The sequence below is a fragment of the Triturus cristatus genome, chromosome 8 (genome assembly GCF_964204655.1).
Source record: "Triturus cristatus chromosome 8, aTriCri1.1, whole genome shotgun sequence".
In the NCBI taxonomy this organism is placed as follows: Eukaryota; Metazoa; Chordata; class Amphibia; order Caudata; family Salamandridae; genus Triturus; species Triturus cristatus.
Window position 1 is genome coordinate 1,643,117,750 of NC_140591.1, and position 17,559 is coordinate 1,643,135,308.

Genomic DNA, 17,559 nt, shown 5'->3' on the forward strand with positions numbered 1-17,559 from the left:
CCTGAAGTGACGCAACATCAGTGGTCATCCATCTTGTTGGCCACCGGTCACTGGCAAGTGACCTTGAACACTGTCCCCTCAATTTTCAGGTCCTCTAAATCTTCAATCCATCTTCAGATTCCAGCGGACACTTCTCCAGTCGTCACAAGCAGCAAGTCTTCTTTGGTCTCCAATGAAAACAGCGACTCGACCCGACACCAAAAGACACCTATGCACCCGGCTTCCCTGGGTGAGGTAACTCGTGCACTCCGGTACCCAAGTGTGTGTTGGCCCTCGAAGTACTTACCTTGTAAGTGGCTTGCTTGTTGACTTCCTCGAAGTACCCTAGAACTTTAAAAATCAAACCGCGACTTGCCCCATTATAATCAATAGGGAACCCGCGGCTGTGTTCACCCACTGCACGCGTCTCCCGTGGGCCTGTTACTTACAAGCTAACACTGCAGTAGTGAAGCCCCAGTGATTCTCCAGGCCCTAGGCCTTGACATTTTGCAAGTCGACATCCTTAACCCATTTTTTTAGCATATGGTCTGGTACACCCCTAGGGCCCTAGCCATATATGTGCTTAACCCTTTGCATGCCCGCCCCTTTCCCCGCCCAGTGCCGCGCTTTGCATTAGCGGGCGGAGTTCATGACGAGCTGGACTCGTCATGGGCACAGCGCCACCGCAGCCCATGACGAGTCCAGCTCGTCATGGGCACTGAAGGGGTTAATTTATTGTGAAACGTTGACATTTGAATGTGTACCTGGCTTCTAATCTCATAAAGAGATTAGTGGAGTGTGTTTAGTAATAAATACATATATATTTGATATATATACCTGTGTGGTGTCCTTTCATTTGGTAATTTAAGAGATTATAAGGTAAAACAAGCTGCTTTACATTCCTCAGAGATTTAGCCTGAAGGCTGCTCTCCACAGCTACCACTAGGATAGCTTTCTTTAAAAGGTTGTCTTAAACCTATCTACCATAAGAGTCGAATTGGACTGGTGCAAGGTGGCCACTATAACTAGTGACCAGCATATGCCAGGCCAACTTCTCACACCCTTTCTCTTCTTCCTTCCCACACTGCCCACTACCCTCCCACCACAGTCTCTTCCTGGTTCCGACACTTACTCACATTTATAGTGTTCCACAAGCTCTATTCTTTCTTATCCATTGGTGGGGCACTTTTTTCCAGGTGTCAGTGTGTTTAGATTGTAATACACTGGGATCCTGCTAATCAGGACCCCAGTGACTGCTCTTTCCTCTAAATTTCATGATGAGGGGTGGGATGAGGGGTGGGTCTTCTGGGTGGGGGGTTGATGTTGGGGTTGCTAATCAATAACTCTATATCCTCCCTCACATTGTGGGAGTTTAGGATGCACATTTTGTTCTGCTGCTGTTTGTGGTATGTGTAAGTCTCAATGTACTGCTGTAAGTTCCTAGTAAATTGTACTAAGATACCCAGGGCATTTGTACAACATGGTCCTAAGTGACACAGCTGCCTCTGAAGAGAGCTGTAATAAGGTGGCCGAATTCTTCGCTGATAAAGTGACAAAAATTTACAACACTTTCCTGATAGAAGCACGAGAAGGAACTAGCCTGATATGTGGTAGCCAGACACATTTTGCAGGGGTGATTCTGGATGAATTTAAGATCCAGGAACTAGAAGAACTTACAGCCACAGCAAAAGGGATAAGATCTGTCTCCCCTTTAGATCCAGCTCGACCGAAGATGATAATGTAAGGAGCAAACTTGATTATGCCATATATTTCAGAGCTTATTTTACGTTCCTTTCAAAGTGGTGTGGTCCCGACTAAATGGAAACAGGCCATTGTTAAACCACAAAAAAAGCCATAATTGGAGCATACAGTATAGGAAAATCTACTCCCTATCTCATTGCTACTGTTTGTGGCTAAAATTGCAGAGAAAGTAACAAATAAACAACTGGTAGACCACATCAATAAGTCGTTCTTATTGCATCCCTCTCAATCAGATTTCAGAATGGCCCACTCCACAGAGTCAGCTCTACTCATGGCCACAGAAACACTGAGGAAATATGCAGACGAAGGACAAACGGCTGCACTGATTCTGCTAGATCTCAGTGCGGCGTTTGATACCGTTTCCCACAAGCTGCTCCTACAAAGATTAGAGGCTTGTGGCATCAGGCAAAAGGCGCTGAGCAGGATGACATCATTTCTCTCCACACGGAGCTTCCAAGTTGTGCAACAAACATATCTATCTGAGAGGATTCCCTTGTCCCAGGGGGTCCAGCAGGGTTCAATCTTGAGCCCCACCTCATTTAATATTTATGTGGGACCACTGGCTGGGCGAGTGGAGAAGCATAAGGTGTGGATTTTCTCCTACGCAGACGACACAAAATTAATTGTGATGCTATTGCAAGACAAGGACCAGACAGCCATCCGGTTCTCCGTATGTTTAGAAGAGGTAGCAGACTAGATGTCTAACCACTGCCTCAAGCTAAACGGGAGTAAAACGGTGCCATCCATATGGTCATCCGCGTGGTGGCCTGAAATATTAGGCCAACTGCCTAGCCCAAAAGCAGAAGTGAAAAACCTCGGAATCTGGCTTGATTCTGAGTTGACATTTGAAAGTCAGATTCGGAAGGTAGCAGGTAAATGCAACGGGACAATGAAAATCCTGAGGAAAGTCCTGGATCTATTACCACCTAATGCCCGGAAAACCATAGTACATGCAGTAATAACTTCCCAATTGGATTATGGGAATGTACGATATCTTAGTGCTACAAAAAAGGGACTATCCAAACTACAGAGGGTGAGGAATGCGGCGGCACATCTGGTACTTGGCTTTCCGAACATGAAGAAGGCCCTGACAGCATTACACTGGCTGCCTGTCGAAAAGAGAGTCGCGTTCAAGGCAATGTGCCACGGTCACCATATTCTATCAAAGAAAGTCCCAAGGTACCTTCAACCGTTAATAACCCAATACGCCCCAGGACAGAGTTTAAGATCTATGGGGATGGCACTGGTGACTGTGCCTAGAATATTTAGAGCAAGAATGGGAGCACGCTCATTCAGGTACCATGCAGCTAAAATGTGGAACAACTTACCAATGGATCTAAGAATAGAGCCTTGCGAAAGTAGATTTCATAAACAGATAAAAATGTGGCTGTTCGTGCAAACTGAATAAGGTAAACTGCCAGATAGTCTGTACAACGCAGTAAGACATGCGGATGGACACCGCTTCTCCTCAGAGCCTTTGTCTCAGCGCGGGGACACACTGATAGTGTAACCATGCGCTCTACAAATGAATAAATAAATAAGTGTGTTGGTGCCCTGCATGAGCAGAGGTACCCCACAAACCCTGGACTCTATTCATTGAGCTTTGTAAGTGCGCAGAAGCCATCTTAAGGTATGTAGTGGACACTGGTCAAAACAAGTTGTCCAACTACAATGACTTCCCAAAACCTAGTCATGTTTGGTGTCAAACATGCTGGAATCGTGCAACTACACCGATTCCAGAGTCAGTTGCCTGATACCATGCACTGGGGAGCTCCTTAGAGGAGCCCCCATATCTACCTGTGTAGCCTTGCAGGGTCTACATGAGAGCCAGTGCTTCTGCTGACCCCAGACACGATTCTGCTCTCCTGCTGCTGAGACTAACTCGGGCAGGGGAAGGCAGAACAAAGGATTTCCTGTAGAGGAGAGGTGTAGCCACCTCTTCTATAGAAATAGGTGTCTCCGGGCTAGGGTGGGGTGCTTCTGGGCACCTCCAGAGTGCTTTTAAGGGCACATTTTGTGCCCCCCTTGCATTAACCAATTTGCCCCAGTACAAGAGGCCTTGGCTCCTGCTCTGGTGTGAAACCACACAGAGAACAGGGGAGTGACCACCCCCCTGTCCAGTCACTCCCCTAGGGAGGTGCCTAGAGCTCTGCCATGTGGCCACTTGATTCTGCCATCTTGAAAGCAAGATAAACAGAGGCCCCTGGTAACATCTGGCTGGTCATTACACCACAAAAGTCATTAAATTAACCTCTGCTTAACCCTCTGGTAGCCTGGCACAAAATCAGTTAGGCTTAATTTAGAGGCGCTGTGTTAAGTATTTAAAGTGAAAGCATGCCAAAAGAGAGGTCCCAAATCAATTTAGAAAAATAGGATGCATTTCAATAAATAAAATGACACCAAAATGAAATATGCCCAATCAGTAGAAACAGATATATGAATGTTTAAAGTTTTAAGTAAAATATAATGGCTAAAAGATCAAAGTATCAACCACTGTTATCTGGTTGTGGGAGACCTAGGCAAAATCAAATGTTAGGACCACCCTCAATGGAGCTCGGTTCGGCTACTCGAGGTAGATTGGGTCCTGTCCCAACTTACCATCGGACTTAAAAGAATTTTTGGAGAAAATCTCCTGAAAAGGTAAAGGTCAGACCCTCCACCTCAGAGGTATTGCTTGTGTATCTATTGTAAGGTAAGAAAACTGAGGCCAGAGGCACTCTCTGATGAACAAGATTCCTTACCGATCCTCCCATGCTCCCTGCTTCTGTGAATGTTTTTTTTCTGTCTTGAAGGTCCCCTTAGGTCCTTAGTGTCTGCACACTGGACCAATGTCTAAAAGGGTTCTGTGATCAAGACATGGAAATGCTACATAAAGAAACCAATGTCAGTGTGCAGGCACATCCCTTCCTGTGTGAACCACGCTGACATAGCTGGTTGAAGAAACCTACTGGCACGCAGAGGTTTTGCTAAAGATTTTCTGGTTTAAGTCTGACACTCGGGAAATAATGTAAAATACAGAATCAATGGGTTGATAGAGTTTTTACCAGAGAAGGAGTTAGCAAAGGTAAGTAACTTGTAACGCTGCAGCTCTTGTAGTGAAGTCACCCTTTCATCTAGTGAAGACCTACCAGGTGAGGAAATATTGTGACCAGATATCTTCCTTCAGTGTAAGACTACCATGAGTAGCTCATTCTTCACCAGAGAAAAACTTTGAATCATTAAAAATCATTAATCATTAGAGAGATTGAAGAACATTCTTGTCAGATGGGCAGGGCCTTCAAACTATTTCATGCACAAGTCAAACACATCACATCTTTAAACCAGCAGAAATATTAGGTTTTAATAACATTCACAATTGAATTTACAAGATCAGCGAACCTAGATCTGTAAATATCAAGCGGATTAGTGGAACTTAAAATGCACTTATGTCCATATCAGCACCATTGATAGTATATTGACTTACAAACTAGAAATGCTTATGCGACCAGATTGACATGGAGCTGCCACCTGTTACAGCTCCCACCTCCCAGGTTATATATAAACACTAAAAGTGACACAACACCAGAGTCAACGAGTAATGTGTAATTGAATATGTTCCTGGGCACAACTTTTTTCACTCTCCCCCAAACAGGCTTCTGTTGTGTCCTTTCCTGAGAGTCATTTGCACGCCTCCCCATGAGGGCAGAAAGCTGTCTCAGGGACAGACCCTCATGGGCAACCGTAAAGAGACACAGTAGACTTTTTGCAACAAATGGGCAACTTTTTAAAAGTTGCACACAGCAACAAGTTTAATTAATTTCGACTTGGGCATCAAGTCAGACTTAAAGTAACAAGTTGTTAGATACCTTATAGTACTAACTTTAGTAGTCCTAGTCAGAAGTGAGCTTGACTGAGGGCTGTAACTCTGCAGTCACCAATGGGACTGCTAGCCTTTACCCCTGTTAAAAAGACAAGTTCAGGTTTTTACTGTTGGAATATGTAAAAAGTACCTGTTCCATTTTTGTATATACTACACTCTGTCTAAGGGCTTGACATGTCAACCTTAGGGTAACTTACATATATGAAAAAGGAAGGACTGGGCTTAGCCATTACTTCAAATGGAAAAGACGACTAAGCAGTTTAAAACTGCCCTCCCAGCCTGCAGTGGGAGACCCCGAGTAATGGTTTCCTTTGTGGCACTCAGGGTGGCACAGCCAGTGCTGCAGTCCCTGAGGTGACCCTTCAACTTACAGGCCCTGGGTAGCCTTGGTACCACATATTAGGGACTTACAAGTCAGTTAGCTTATACCAATTGGGTATAACCCAATCAATTATATACATTTTAAGGTCAGGAGACTGGCACTGCTGTCTGATTAGGAGGCCTCAGTGCACTCTCAGAGTCGAAAAACCATCAGATTCAGTAAAAAACTCAAGCTGAGCATATACAAACAGGCCTTTCCTTAGAGCCTCCCACCGTTAAATTCTATGGTTGGGTGCTGCAGCAACAGTGGTTGGCCACACGTGGTTTCGGACTTTAATTTCAAAATAAGGTATTTATTGTTGTATATATTGTTTAACAGTGAATTACATTTATTTATATTTTTATCTATTTCAAATAATTTAACACACTTTCCTAGGGATTTACTTTAAGTCCTTACCTTCATTATTTTCTATGTGGTATGGGGGCTGCAGTACCAGTGGTCGGTCATGTGTGGTGTTGGATTTTCATTTCCTACCTCATTAATGTCGCTTGGTGCTCATTGGTCCCCTAACAATTGTGCTACGTCTTGAACTGTTGCCTGATTCAGGAATGTTCTTCTTTGTCCATCATGTAAGCTACAAAATAATTCAATGGAATGACTTTTGGTGCAGGTGTCCCAGGTGTCCCAGTGTAAAATTGCCCTGGACTGGATCATCGAGTCCTTGACAGAGAAGGGATTGGCATCCAAAGAGAAGGCTCGTGTTATGGGTAAGTTCGGGAAGTGGGGTAACTTTGATTCATTGTCACAGATTCACCCTCAGATCTATCCCAGTTTGAGACATCCAGAAAGTTGCCGGCTGACACCCGTTTACCGACTCGACCTGAGACATCACAGACAATATCCCATGTACCTCCCAGGCCATATTTAGGATGGTGCATATAGGGTAACGATTAATCATGTGAGACTACAGGATTGTTTTATTATTAGAGGGTTCCAAAACCTCTTCTCATGCTTTAACCCACACATGTATAATTTCCTCATCTAGTGCAGGCTACATGAAAACATATTAATGGTTGTAATTAGACAGGTGAATAAACCATATATGAAAAAGAATGACAAACGACTAGATTGTGTTCAGATGGTTTTGTTCAATCAGAGCATTGAATGGTGAAGCCAGCCATGACAAAATCAATCCCTTTCTAAGCTTTAGCTAGACCCATGTGAGTTTTCCTGGCGGCCTTTAACCGGCATACCTTTGGTGAATCATAAAGTTGTTTCTCATCATCTACTCTGCTTTGAAAAGTTTGCAGCTTGGGCATTTATGGCGTTCCAAGCCTTGAAAAGCATGGATAAGGCCAGCTGTGCCAGCCTGTGGCCTCCAGATGGGGCGAATGAATGGATGAATATCAAGGACTCAATATCTCACCCACAGTGTTCATCCTCTAGAGCACAGCCCTTTAAAAATGCCCAGCTGCCGCTCCTCCACACCCGCCGTGCTCCCATGCTGCTGATCAGAAGGCCTCACTGTCCTTTGTGATCTTGTACCGAGATCCGTGATTTGTGGGCAGATGTGTAAACCAAGCCTTAGATCAGAAAGGAGTGAATCCGAAGCAGTGAACCGTCTCAGTAATCCACTAGAGATGGAAATTGGCAAACATGTTCTGGGCGGTCTTTCTCTGCCATCATACTCTTTGTACCCATGTAAATTGGGACCTGCTGTGCCCTGTGCATTATTATGCAGATCGTACACAATATTATTGAAGGTTACAACATGTGGAGTCCTACTTCTAGTACGCCGCCTCTGTGGCATGGGAATTTGCTGTTAAGTTGAGAGCAACATTGAGGGGAAAGAGGAAAAGCTCAGTGTGGAACACAGGCATTTCACTGTAACCAGGCTGCAAAGTCCAGAGCTGCATTTATCATGGAGGAAGCTAGAATTTCAGAAAAGAAAATGACCTCCTCTGTGGTTGAGTGCAGGTGGTCACTTGATGACAAAGCCCGGTCATTGTCACTTTTACAATGTTGTTCAGTGCCCTGTGTTCTAGCCCCATGAAGCATGATCCCTGCTCCAGACCCTACTGTAATAATGTTAGGAGAAATCAAATGGCGTTCAAGGCCATAGAGCTGCAGCTTTGTGCGCCTTTCAAGGAAGTACGAGTCTTAGGGCTCAGGGAGGGTTTGGACATTTTAATCTTCGTTAAGAGACACACGCATGGGGCACGTCTGGTCTGCCTTGTTCTCAGGGGATGCGCCCTCTTCTCTCCATGAGCTTGTTTCCCACTCCAGCTCAAGAGCAGGTTGCACATGGAAACTTGTCTAAGGAACAGAGCATCCAATGTTGGGAACATTTAGCAGGAGTGAATAGAATCAGCCTCTTTTAGGTAAAGATCATAAGGCATAATCCGGCTGTTAGAGGGGAAATAAGTGGAAGGGTGTAAAATGGGTGAGCAATACACAAAACAGAAATGCCAGCAATGTATAAATTAATATTGAGACTTTCTGACCTCCTAGCCCGGGTTCATGCTGGCTGACTGCACCCCATTGCCCTAAAGGTCCTCACAAGAGGACCCCTCCTGTTGGTTCTGCCGGGCTGCCCAATGCTTTCTACCTGTGTAGTGTTCGAGGCTGCCAACCCAAACCAGCACCTATGCACCAGCACACGCCAGGCAAGTAAACTAAAGCTCTGATGGTTCTTTGGATCTTGGACCCCTAGCACCTTGAGTACCAAAGCTTCCCCCTGAACTCCTACTACTAGTTCCTGTTTGCAGTATATGTCTTTCCTCCCATAGGATAACACTACCGTGTTCAAGGCTCTTGCCGCAAAAACCATTATGTGTGCATTTTTACTGTTTTCTTGTCAGATTTATAACTCTGAAGGTACTTACCTGCTATCAGTGACCTTTGTGTCTAAAAATATATAGAAATATGTGTTATTTTCATGAATTGCTCTCAGCTTTCTTTTTGAGTGTGTGTACCATATATTGATTTGGTGTGTCCAGCAAATGCTTAAGACTCCCCTCTGATAAGCGCAAGCTGCTCGACCTCACTACTACTAATAGAGCACTTGGGACTGTTAAAGTAAGCCCTGTAAACCAAACAAGGGTCATCGGGAGTTTTTGCATGGTGTGCTCTTACATTCGCCCACATCATGGAAAGCTAGCTTCCTAGAGTGAAACAATCCTCAGGACGCCCCAAAAATGTAATTCTCATTGAAATGTCTACCAAGGGCAATAAACAATCAGCTACCTTGTTCCTAGTACCGGAAAATAACACAATTTGTACCAATAATCTAAATACCTCAGACATTCTTGCAATTCTGGGAGTAGCATTTAGCAACCCTTCAGGGGTCAAAACTTTCAATAATATTTTGTCGTCACACCTAATTTCGACCTCATAACCCCACACAGAGTTCCTGAAGCATTGCCAGAGTTTCCTTCTCAATTACAGAGAGTTGTTCTTGGGAAAGTGCTAATGCCCTAGAAGCAAATGCCACCATGAACTCATTACCCTTCATGCCTGTCTGACTGAGCACTGCTCCTATACCTCTGTTACTAGCGACTGTGGTCGAATCCATTTACATTTATTGCCATAACTTTTTTTTGATACATTCAAAATCGGTCGTAATTCACTTGACCAACTAAATTGCACCTTATTTTTTAAGAATCTTAGGAGTGGAAGTGGAGCCATCGCTGACAGCACTAAATTATTCTTCCTTCAGTTTTATCTCATCAGCTGTACTTTGAATTAACATTTTGAAAACTCCGCTCTTAAACAATTACCCTGCAAGATCTGTAAAACTTCACCATGGCATCATGTAGCTCCTTATTCTTGCCCATGAGTAAGAAGTCATCTTGGAAAAATATGGCACCTGTGCTGTCCTTGAATCATAGGTGCATAACGTTTGAAAAACGGCTGCCGCCAAAGCTAGTCCGAACGACATACGCACATAATAGAAACATTAACGGTATCACAAAGGCTGTAACATTTCCACCACTAGACTGTTGTTCAAATTCCTCATGTACGCATTCCACATGTAAGCGAATCTTACCGTTGGCACATCTTGCGAAACCTATCAGACCAATCCACTAAGCAGTGTCCACTAGTTTGATTATTCACTCCCTTAGCAACCTTTCAATTTATTGATTCACTTCCTTTCTTAGTACCCAAGAGATTTCCCTGAACTTATGCACTTTGAGAATGGCATCTCCTTTCAGCACTATCTTATGCATGTACCCTTCAATGTACCAATTTTTCTTGAAAATTCTCCTTGAAAAGTATTTTTAAAGTCAATACTGTCTACACTGCTAGTAACCAATACTTGTTCCTGGCCGTTTGAATCTAAGATAATGTTCAATGCTGTCTGGTCGACCCACCCTAATACGGGTGGATCCTCTTCCGCCACATAAAGGTTACTGATGGTTCTTCTTCCTTTGAATTCAAAGGTCAGTCTCCTGTAACCTACCATTGGTATTGGTTCCCTAATGAAACCTCCAGGGTGACATCTGAAGGGCTGAATGAATTTTCTAACACACAAGCACATTTTTCATCCCACACCCTAGTGTGCACCATGGAGTATGGTGACCCGCAATCTGTATCTAGAAGTATCCACCTCACCAATCTTAATACAGCAGACAGGCTTGTTCCTAGATTGTTTGGAAAGGTGCTTCACACTCTCGTTCTCCCGAGCTTTCTTAGTTTCCAAAACACACTCATTCTTATTATGAATACATTCTTCACTTCATTTATCTGATTCAGACTCTGAATCTGATCCAGAATAACCTTTAACAACACCTACGTTTCTGTTAAATTTACTCTTCCTACAGACTTTAGGCAAGTGTCCAATAGTGCCACACTCTCTACACCTTTCATTGTGTGCAGGACATTTCCTATTATAGGCAAGTCAAAAAAAACTTTATTTCGGACAAAATGTCCTAAAAAGTACATTATAAAACAACAATTACAAGAGTAATACAATTGTACATACAGTTACAAATTCAGAAATTCATAAACCCTAGGGCATAAAGTCTGGACAGAAATAACACAATTAGTTGGAGAGTTCATGGAACAATAAATATATAAATTAAACTAAAATCAGATCCTCAATAAAAATAGGAAATCTAGAGTTCCTATATGTAAAACTAGTGCATGAATGAATAAATGGCAAATAGATTTACAGCATTGACTAAGAACAATCAATTTTCATTCTGGGTTCTCAAGTGGGCCCTTCTAGTGCACCATACTGAGAATAAAAAACCGGCCACTGAGTAAACTATAGGAATACCTGTGTCAGATTTCAGTACCCTAAATGCTTCAAGAGGCTTTGTGGTCCTTACTACCACACCATAGCATTTCTCTTCTTGTTGCTTGGAAGAGTGCTTCCTATTTTCATTCTGACTGAAGGTTTCCTTCTTTTTCTTTTGTTTGACTTTGCATACAACCTCCTTCTGCTCATCTTTAGAATTTACTACAGCTGCTTTGGCACACTTATTACAGATTTCAGCCTTTTTAACTACCGAAATCACATCACTGAGGCAAGCTTCTCCATAAATCCATAGTCTCTCCTGAGCATGCTCATTGTTGACATGCATTATTGTTGGCCTCGTTGTGTAAGGCAGCAAACCTACAGGTTAGCGCCAATTCTCTTAGAGCAGAAATATACTCTTCAATAGGTTCCAGTCTATTCCCCTCCCTCCTGATTAAATTGCATATTAATTGCTATGGAGGCTGATGTAGAGTAATATCTGTCTAAATCCTTCAGAGCTTCCAAAATACCTCAGAGTTACTAGAAGTGCGGGGCATCTTTTCCATAGAATTATACACAAGAGCCTTGAACATCCAATTAATGCAGAAGAATCTTCTTTTTTGTACTTCTGAAAGCTCCTCATCTTTGATTGTCTCTATGGAATTTAAGAAATATTGTTTCTATTCATTAGACTAAATAGGTGGATTTCCTGCATCTGTCAAACATGGCTGTGCTGGTGTTAAGGAGAAAGTATGCGAGGCACACCCATCTTCCCTTAACAGTAAATACAGTGGATCACCCTGAAATAAAAGAATAGCTCCATTACAATGTTCAAATCACAAGCACTTTTATATAATTAAAGAAATACCCAAAGGTTCCAGAGTATTCCTCTCCAAGACAACATGCATCAATAACCCATAGCGACTCAGAGCTGCCAAGGTTTCAGATTGCCATGTGTGACATTATGAGTGACATTTCAACAACTATGAGTGACACTTTCTCGCCAGCAAAATGAAGCACAGAGGACAAGGTCATAATCCCCAGAGCAAGAAAAGCGCGAATGGGAGCTCGCTCCTTCCGCTATCTGGCCTCGAAGCGCTGGAATGCACCTCCTCTCTCTTTGCGGAGTGATCCATCGGAGTCACTCTTTAGGAAGAAGCTGAAGACCTGGCTCTTCCGGAGTTAGGCTCTGAGGGGTGATGCGGTGTCCTACCTTTGCTCCCTATGAGGTAACTGCCGTAGCGCGGGGACACACTAGCTTGTGTAACCATGCGCTTTACAAGCTTGATTATTATTATTATTAATAAGGAAAACATAAATATCAGAAATTAAAACCATTTGAGCAATGAGAAACTGTAAGAACATCTGAAAACTGGTGCAAAGCACCAGAAATGGAAGGGCAACAGTCCGCTGATTTAGGGACTCGACAGCCGGCCAGCCGCGTACAGCACAGCCCTGGGCGAGCCTCAGAAGAGTGAGGCATAGCTGGCAGGTTTTCAGATTGCTGATACGCGACATTTTCATGGTTTCAGTGTACTTTTGACATTCTACTACTAAATGCGTGATACTGAGTGACACCTGATCACAAGTAAAACTAAGGAATTAAGTCCAAGTAAAGAGCTAAAGTGTTTGTTTGTGAACATCTGATCAATACCCTACACATGCATTTCTGCCCTGGAAACACTCATATAAGGCTGAGGCTAATGTACAAGCACGTAGAATTTATGAAGTTGGAAGTGGCATCAACGTAATGGTAACAATCTCCTCTTCTTAATCAGGGTTGACATTTTGTATGTTCAGTGTCCAGTTTCTATGTACATAAATCACACATGTGAAAAGGGTTTTTGAACAGTGTTGCAGCTTGCCATCTTTTTTTCTGTTTAATATGGCCCAGATCAGAAATCAGTGTGAACTGGCATATTAACCCTAAGCGCTACTTTATTAGCGAAAACTGCCACTAAAGTAAACACTGATCTCGGCCGAAAAAATCATTATTCACTAGAGTTATCTTGACATTTTTATTGTTGCCTGAAAACCCATGTCATTTATACAAAACTAAAAGTTCCACAAGTAACTAACAACGATCTCTGATAGAAAAGTAACTCACAGGTATCATCCAACCTCATAAAATACAGTTTGCGAATATGCAGCATGGCTCAGTGTACACATTAACGTTCCAAGCTTCCAGCAGGAATTAACCCTTTGTGCAAGTAAATCATCGCGAGCCAACTAACTGTACACAAACACTTCAACATTAACCTAAACATTTATATCAATGTAGCAGGGTTAAATGGTTTAATTTTTTACACTTACCAAGTGTGTCTCTGAGTCATTGGAGTTGCAGGTAGTAAAATAGAGCCTAGCTGCTGCCGATGGCTGGGTTGCTGAGTGTCTGTCACGATCCCTGGCTGCAGACAGGAGTTGGAAGTTTGCACCAGAGGGAGAAGTCATAGCACAGAGAGAGCAAGGAGCCTATGCAGTGCGTGACACCGCTTTGGCCCGAGAGCCGTGCCTGTGTCTTTTAAAGACACTCAGCGCACAGTGGCTTTTAAATACTCTCGGCACACAGTGGCTTTTAAAGACACTCAGCACACAGTCGCTTTAAAGACACTCAGCACACAGTGGCTTTTAAAGACACTCGGCACACAGTGGCTTTTAAATACTCTCAGAACACAGTGGCTTTTAAATACTCTCAGCACAGAGTAGCTTTTAAAGACACTCAGCACACAGTGGCTTTTAAAGACACTCCGCACACAGTAGCTTTTAAAGACACTCAGCACAGAGTAGCTTTTAAAGACACTTCAACACACAGTAGCTTTTAAAGACACTCCGCACACAGTGGCCTTTTATAGACGCTCACCTCCGAGTAGCTTTTAGAGACACTCAGCACACAGTAGCTTTTAAAGACACTCGGCACAGAGTAGCTTTTAAAGACACTCAGCACACAGTAGCTTTTAAAGACACTCAACACACAGTAGCTTTTAAAGACACTCAGCACACATTGGCTTTTAAAGACACTCGGCACAGAGTAGCTTTTAAAGACACTCAGCACACAGTGGCCTTTAAAGACACTCGGCACACAGTAGCTTTTAAAGATACTCAGCACAGAGTAGCCTTTAAAGGCACTCAGCACAGAGTAGCATTTAAAGACACTCAGCACAGAGTAGCTTTTAAAGACTCTCAGCACAGAGTAGCTTTTAAACACTGTCAGCACACAGTGGCTTTAAAAGACACTCAGCACACAGTCGCTTTTAAAGACAATCCGCACACAGTCGCTTTTAAAGACACTCGGCACAGAGTAGCTTTTAAAGACACTCAACACATAGTAGCTTTTAAAGACACTTGGCACACAGCAGCTTTTAAAGATACTCGGCACAGGGTAGCTTTTAAAGACACTCAGCACACAGTGGCCTTTGATGACACTCAGCACAGAGTGGCTTTTAGAGACACTCAGCACAGAGTAGTTTTTAAAAACACTCGGCACAGAGTAGCTTTTAAAGATTCTCGGCACAGAGTAGGTTTTAAAGACACTCAACACACAGTAGCTTTTAAAGACACTCAGCACACAGTAGCCTTTGAAGACACTCAGCACAGGGTAGCTTTTAAAGACACTCAGCACACAGTAGCCTTTAAAGACACTCAGCACACAGTAGCCTTTGAAGACACTCAGCACACAGTGGCTTTTAAATACACTTGGCACAGAGTAGCTTTTAAAGACACTCAGAAGAGAGTGGCTTTTAAAGACACTTGGCACACAGTCGCTTTTAAAGACACTCAGCACACAGTCGCTTTTAAAGACACTCGGCACAGAGTAGCTTTTAAAGACACAGCACAGAGTGGCTTATAAAGACACTCAGCACAGTGTGGCTTTTAAAGACTCTCAGCACAGAGTAGCTTTTAAATACTCTCAGCACAGAGTAGCTTTAGCACAGAGTAGCTTTTAAAGACACTCAGCACACAGTAGCATTTAAAGACACTCAGCACAGAGTAGCATTTAAAGACACGGCACACAGTAGCTTTTAAAGACTCTCAGCACAGAGTAGCTTTTAAAGACACTGGGCACACAGTAGCTTTTAAAGACACTCAGCACAGAGTGGCTTTTAAAGACACTCATCACACAGTAGCTTTTAAAGACACTCAGCACAGAGTAGCATTTAAAGACACGGCACACAGTAGCTTTTAAAGACTCTCAGCACAGAGTAGCTTTTAAAGACACTCGGCACACAGTAGCTTTTAAAGACACTCAGCACACAGTGGCTTTTAAAGACACTCAGCACAGAGTGGCTTTTAAAGACACTCAGCACACAGTAGCTTTTAAAAACACTGAGCACACAGTAGCTTTTAAAAACACTGAGCACACAGTAGCATTTAAAGACACGCAGCACAGAGTAGCTTTTAAAGACACTCAGCACACAGTAGCATTTAAAGACGCTCAGCACAGAGTGGCTTTTAAAGACGCTCAGCACAGAGTGGCTTTTAAAGACACTCAGCACAGAGTGGCTTTTAAAGACACTCAGCACAGAGTGGCTTTTAAAGACACTCAGCACAGAGTGGCTTTTGAAGACACTCAGCACAGAGTGGCTTTTAAAGACACTCAGCACAGAGTAGCTTTTAAAGACTCTCAGCACAGAGTAGCTTTTAAAGACTCTCAGCACAGAGTAGCTTTTACAGACACGGCACACAGTAGCTTTTAAAGACTCTCAGCACACATTAGCTTTTAAAAACAGTCAGCACACAGTAGCTTTTTAACACACGCAGCACAGAGTAGCTTTTAAAGACACTCAGCACACAGTAGCATTCAAAGACACGCAGCACAGAGTAGCTTTTAAAGACACTCAGCACAGAGTGGCTTTTAAAGACACTCAGCACAGAGTGGCTTTTAAAGACACTCGGCACAGAGTAGCTTTTAAATACACTCAGCACACAGTAGCTTTTAAAGACACTCAGCACAGAGTGGCTTTTAAAGACACTCAACACAGTAGCTTTTAAAGACACTGAGCACAGACTGGCTTTTAAAGACACTCAGCACACATTAGCTTTTAAAAACAGTCAGCACACAGTAGCTTTTTAACACACTCAGCACAGAGTAGCTTTTAAAGACACTCAGCACACAGTAGCATTCAAAGACACGCAGCACAGAGTAGCTTTTAAAGACACTCAGCACACAGTGGCTTTAAAAGACACTGAGCACAAAGTCGCATTTAAAGACACTCAGCACACAGTCGCATTTAAAGACACTCAGCACACATTCGCATTTAAAGACACTCGGCACAGAGTGGCTTTTAAAGACACTCGGCACAGAGTGGCTTTTAAAGACACTCGGCACAGAGTGGCTTTTAAAGACACTCGGCACAAAGTGGCTTTTAAAGACACTCAGCACAGAGTGGCTTTTAAAGACACTCGGCACAGAGTGGCTTTTAAAGACACTCGTCACAGAGTGGCTTTTAAAGACTCTCAGCACAGACTAGCTTTTAAAGACACTCGGCACACAGTAGCTTTTAAAGACTCTCAGCACAGATTAGCTATTAAAGACACTCAGCACACAGTAGCTTTTGAAGACACTCAGCACAGAGTGGCTTTTGAATACACTCAGCACACAGTCACTTTTAAAGACACTGACCACACAGTAGCATTTAAAGACACGCAGCACAGAGTAGCTTCTAGAGACACTCAGCACAGACTAGCTTTTAAAGATACTCAGTACACAGTAGCATTTAAAGACACTCAGCACACAGTGGCCTTTAAAGACACTCAGCACAGAGTAGCTTCTAGAGACACTCGGCACAGAATAGCTTTTAAAGACACTCAGCACAGAGTAGCTTTTAAAGACACAGCACACAACGCTTTTAAAGAGACTCAGCACAGAATAGCTTTTAAAGACACTCGGCACAGAGTGGCTTTCAAAGACTCACAGCACAGAGTAGCTTTTAAAGACACTCAGCACACAGTAGCTTTTAAAGACACTCAGCACAGAGTAGCTTTTAAAGACTCTCAGCACACAGTGGCTTTTAAAGACACTCAGCACACAGTGGCCTTTAAAGACACTCAGCACAGAGTAGCTTTGAAAGACACTGAGCACACAGTAGCTTTTAAAGACACTGAGCACAGAGTGGCTTCTAGAGACACTCAGCACACAGTAGCATTTAAAGACACTCAGCACAGAGTAGCATTTAAAGACACTCAGCACAGAGTAGCATTTAAAGACATAGCACAGAGTGGCTTTAAAAGACTCAACACAGAGTAGCTTTTAAAGACACTCGGCATGCAGTGGCTTTTAAAGACACTCAACACACAGTAGCATTTAAAGACACTCAGCACAGAGTAGCATTTAAAGACATAGCACAGAGTGGCTTTAAAAGACTCAACACAGAGTAGCTTTTAAAGACACTCGGCATG

At 43.1% G+C, this 17,559-nt stretch overlaps 1 protein-coding gene across 1 annotated transcript in view; it reads left to right on the plus strand.

The window, feature by feature from the left end:
* LOC146808477 (transient receptor potential cation channel subfamily M member 2-like) overlaps window positions 1-17,559 on the plus strand; it is a 1,642,641-nt gene that overhangs the window by 1,571,116 nt on the left and 53,966 nt on the right. The window contains exon 25 of the mRNA XM_085623575.1: window positions 6,592-6,688. Coding sequence (XP_085479701.1) covers window positions 6,592-6,646 — 55 coding nt within the window. The 3' untranslated portion in view covers window positions 6,647-6,688. The remainder of the gene's footprint in view (window positions 1-6,591; window positions 6,689-17,559) is intronic.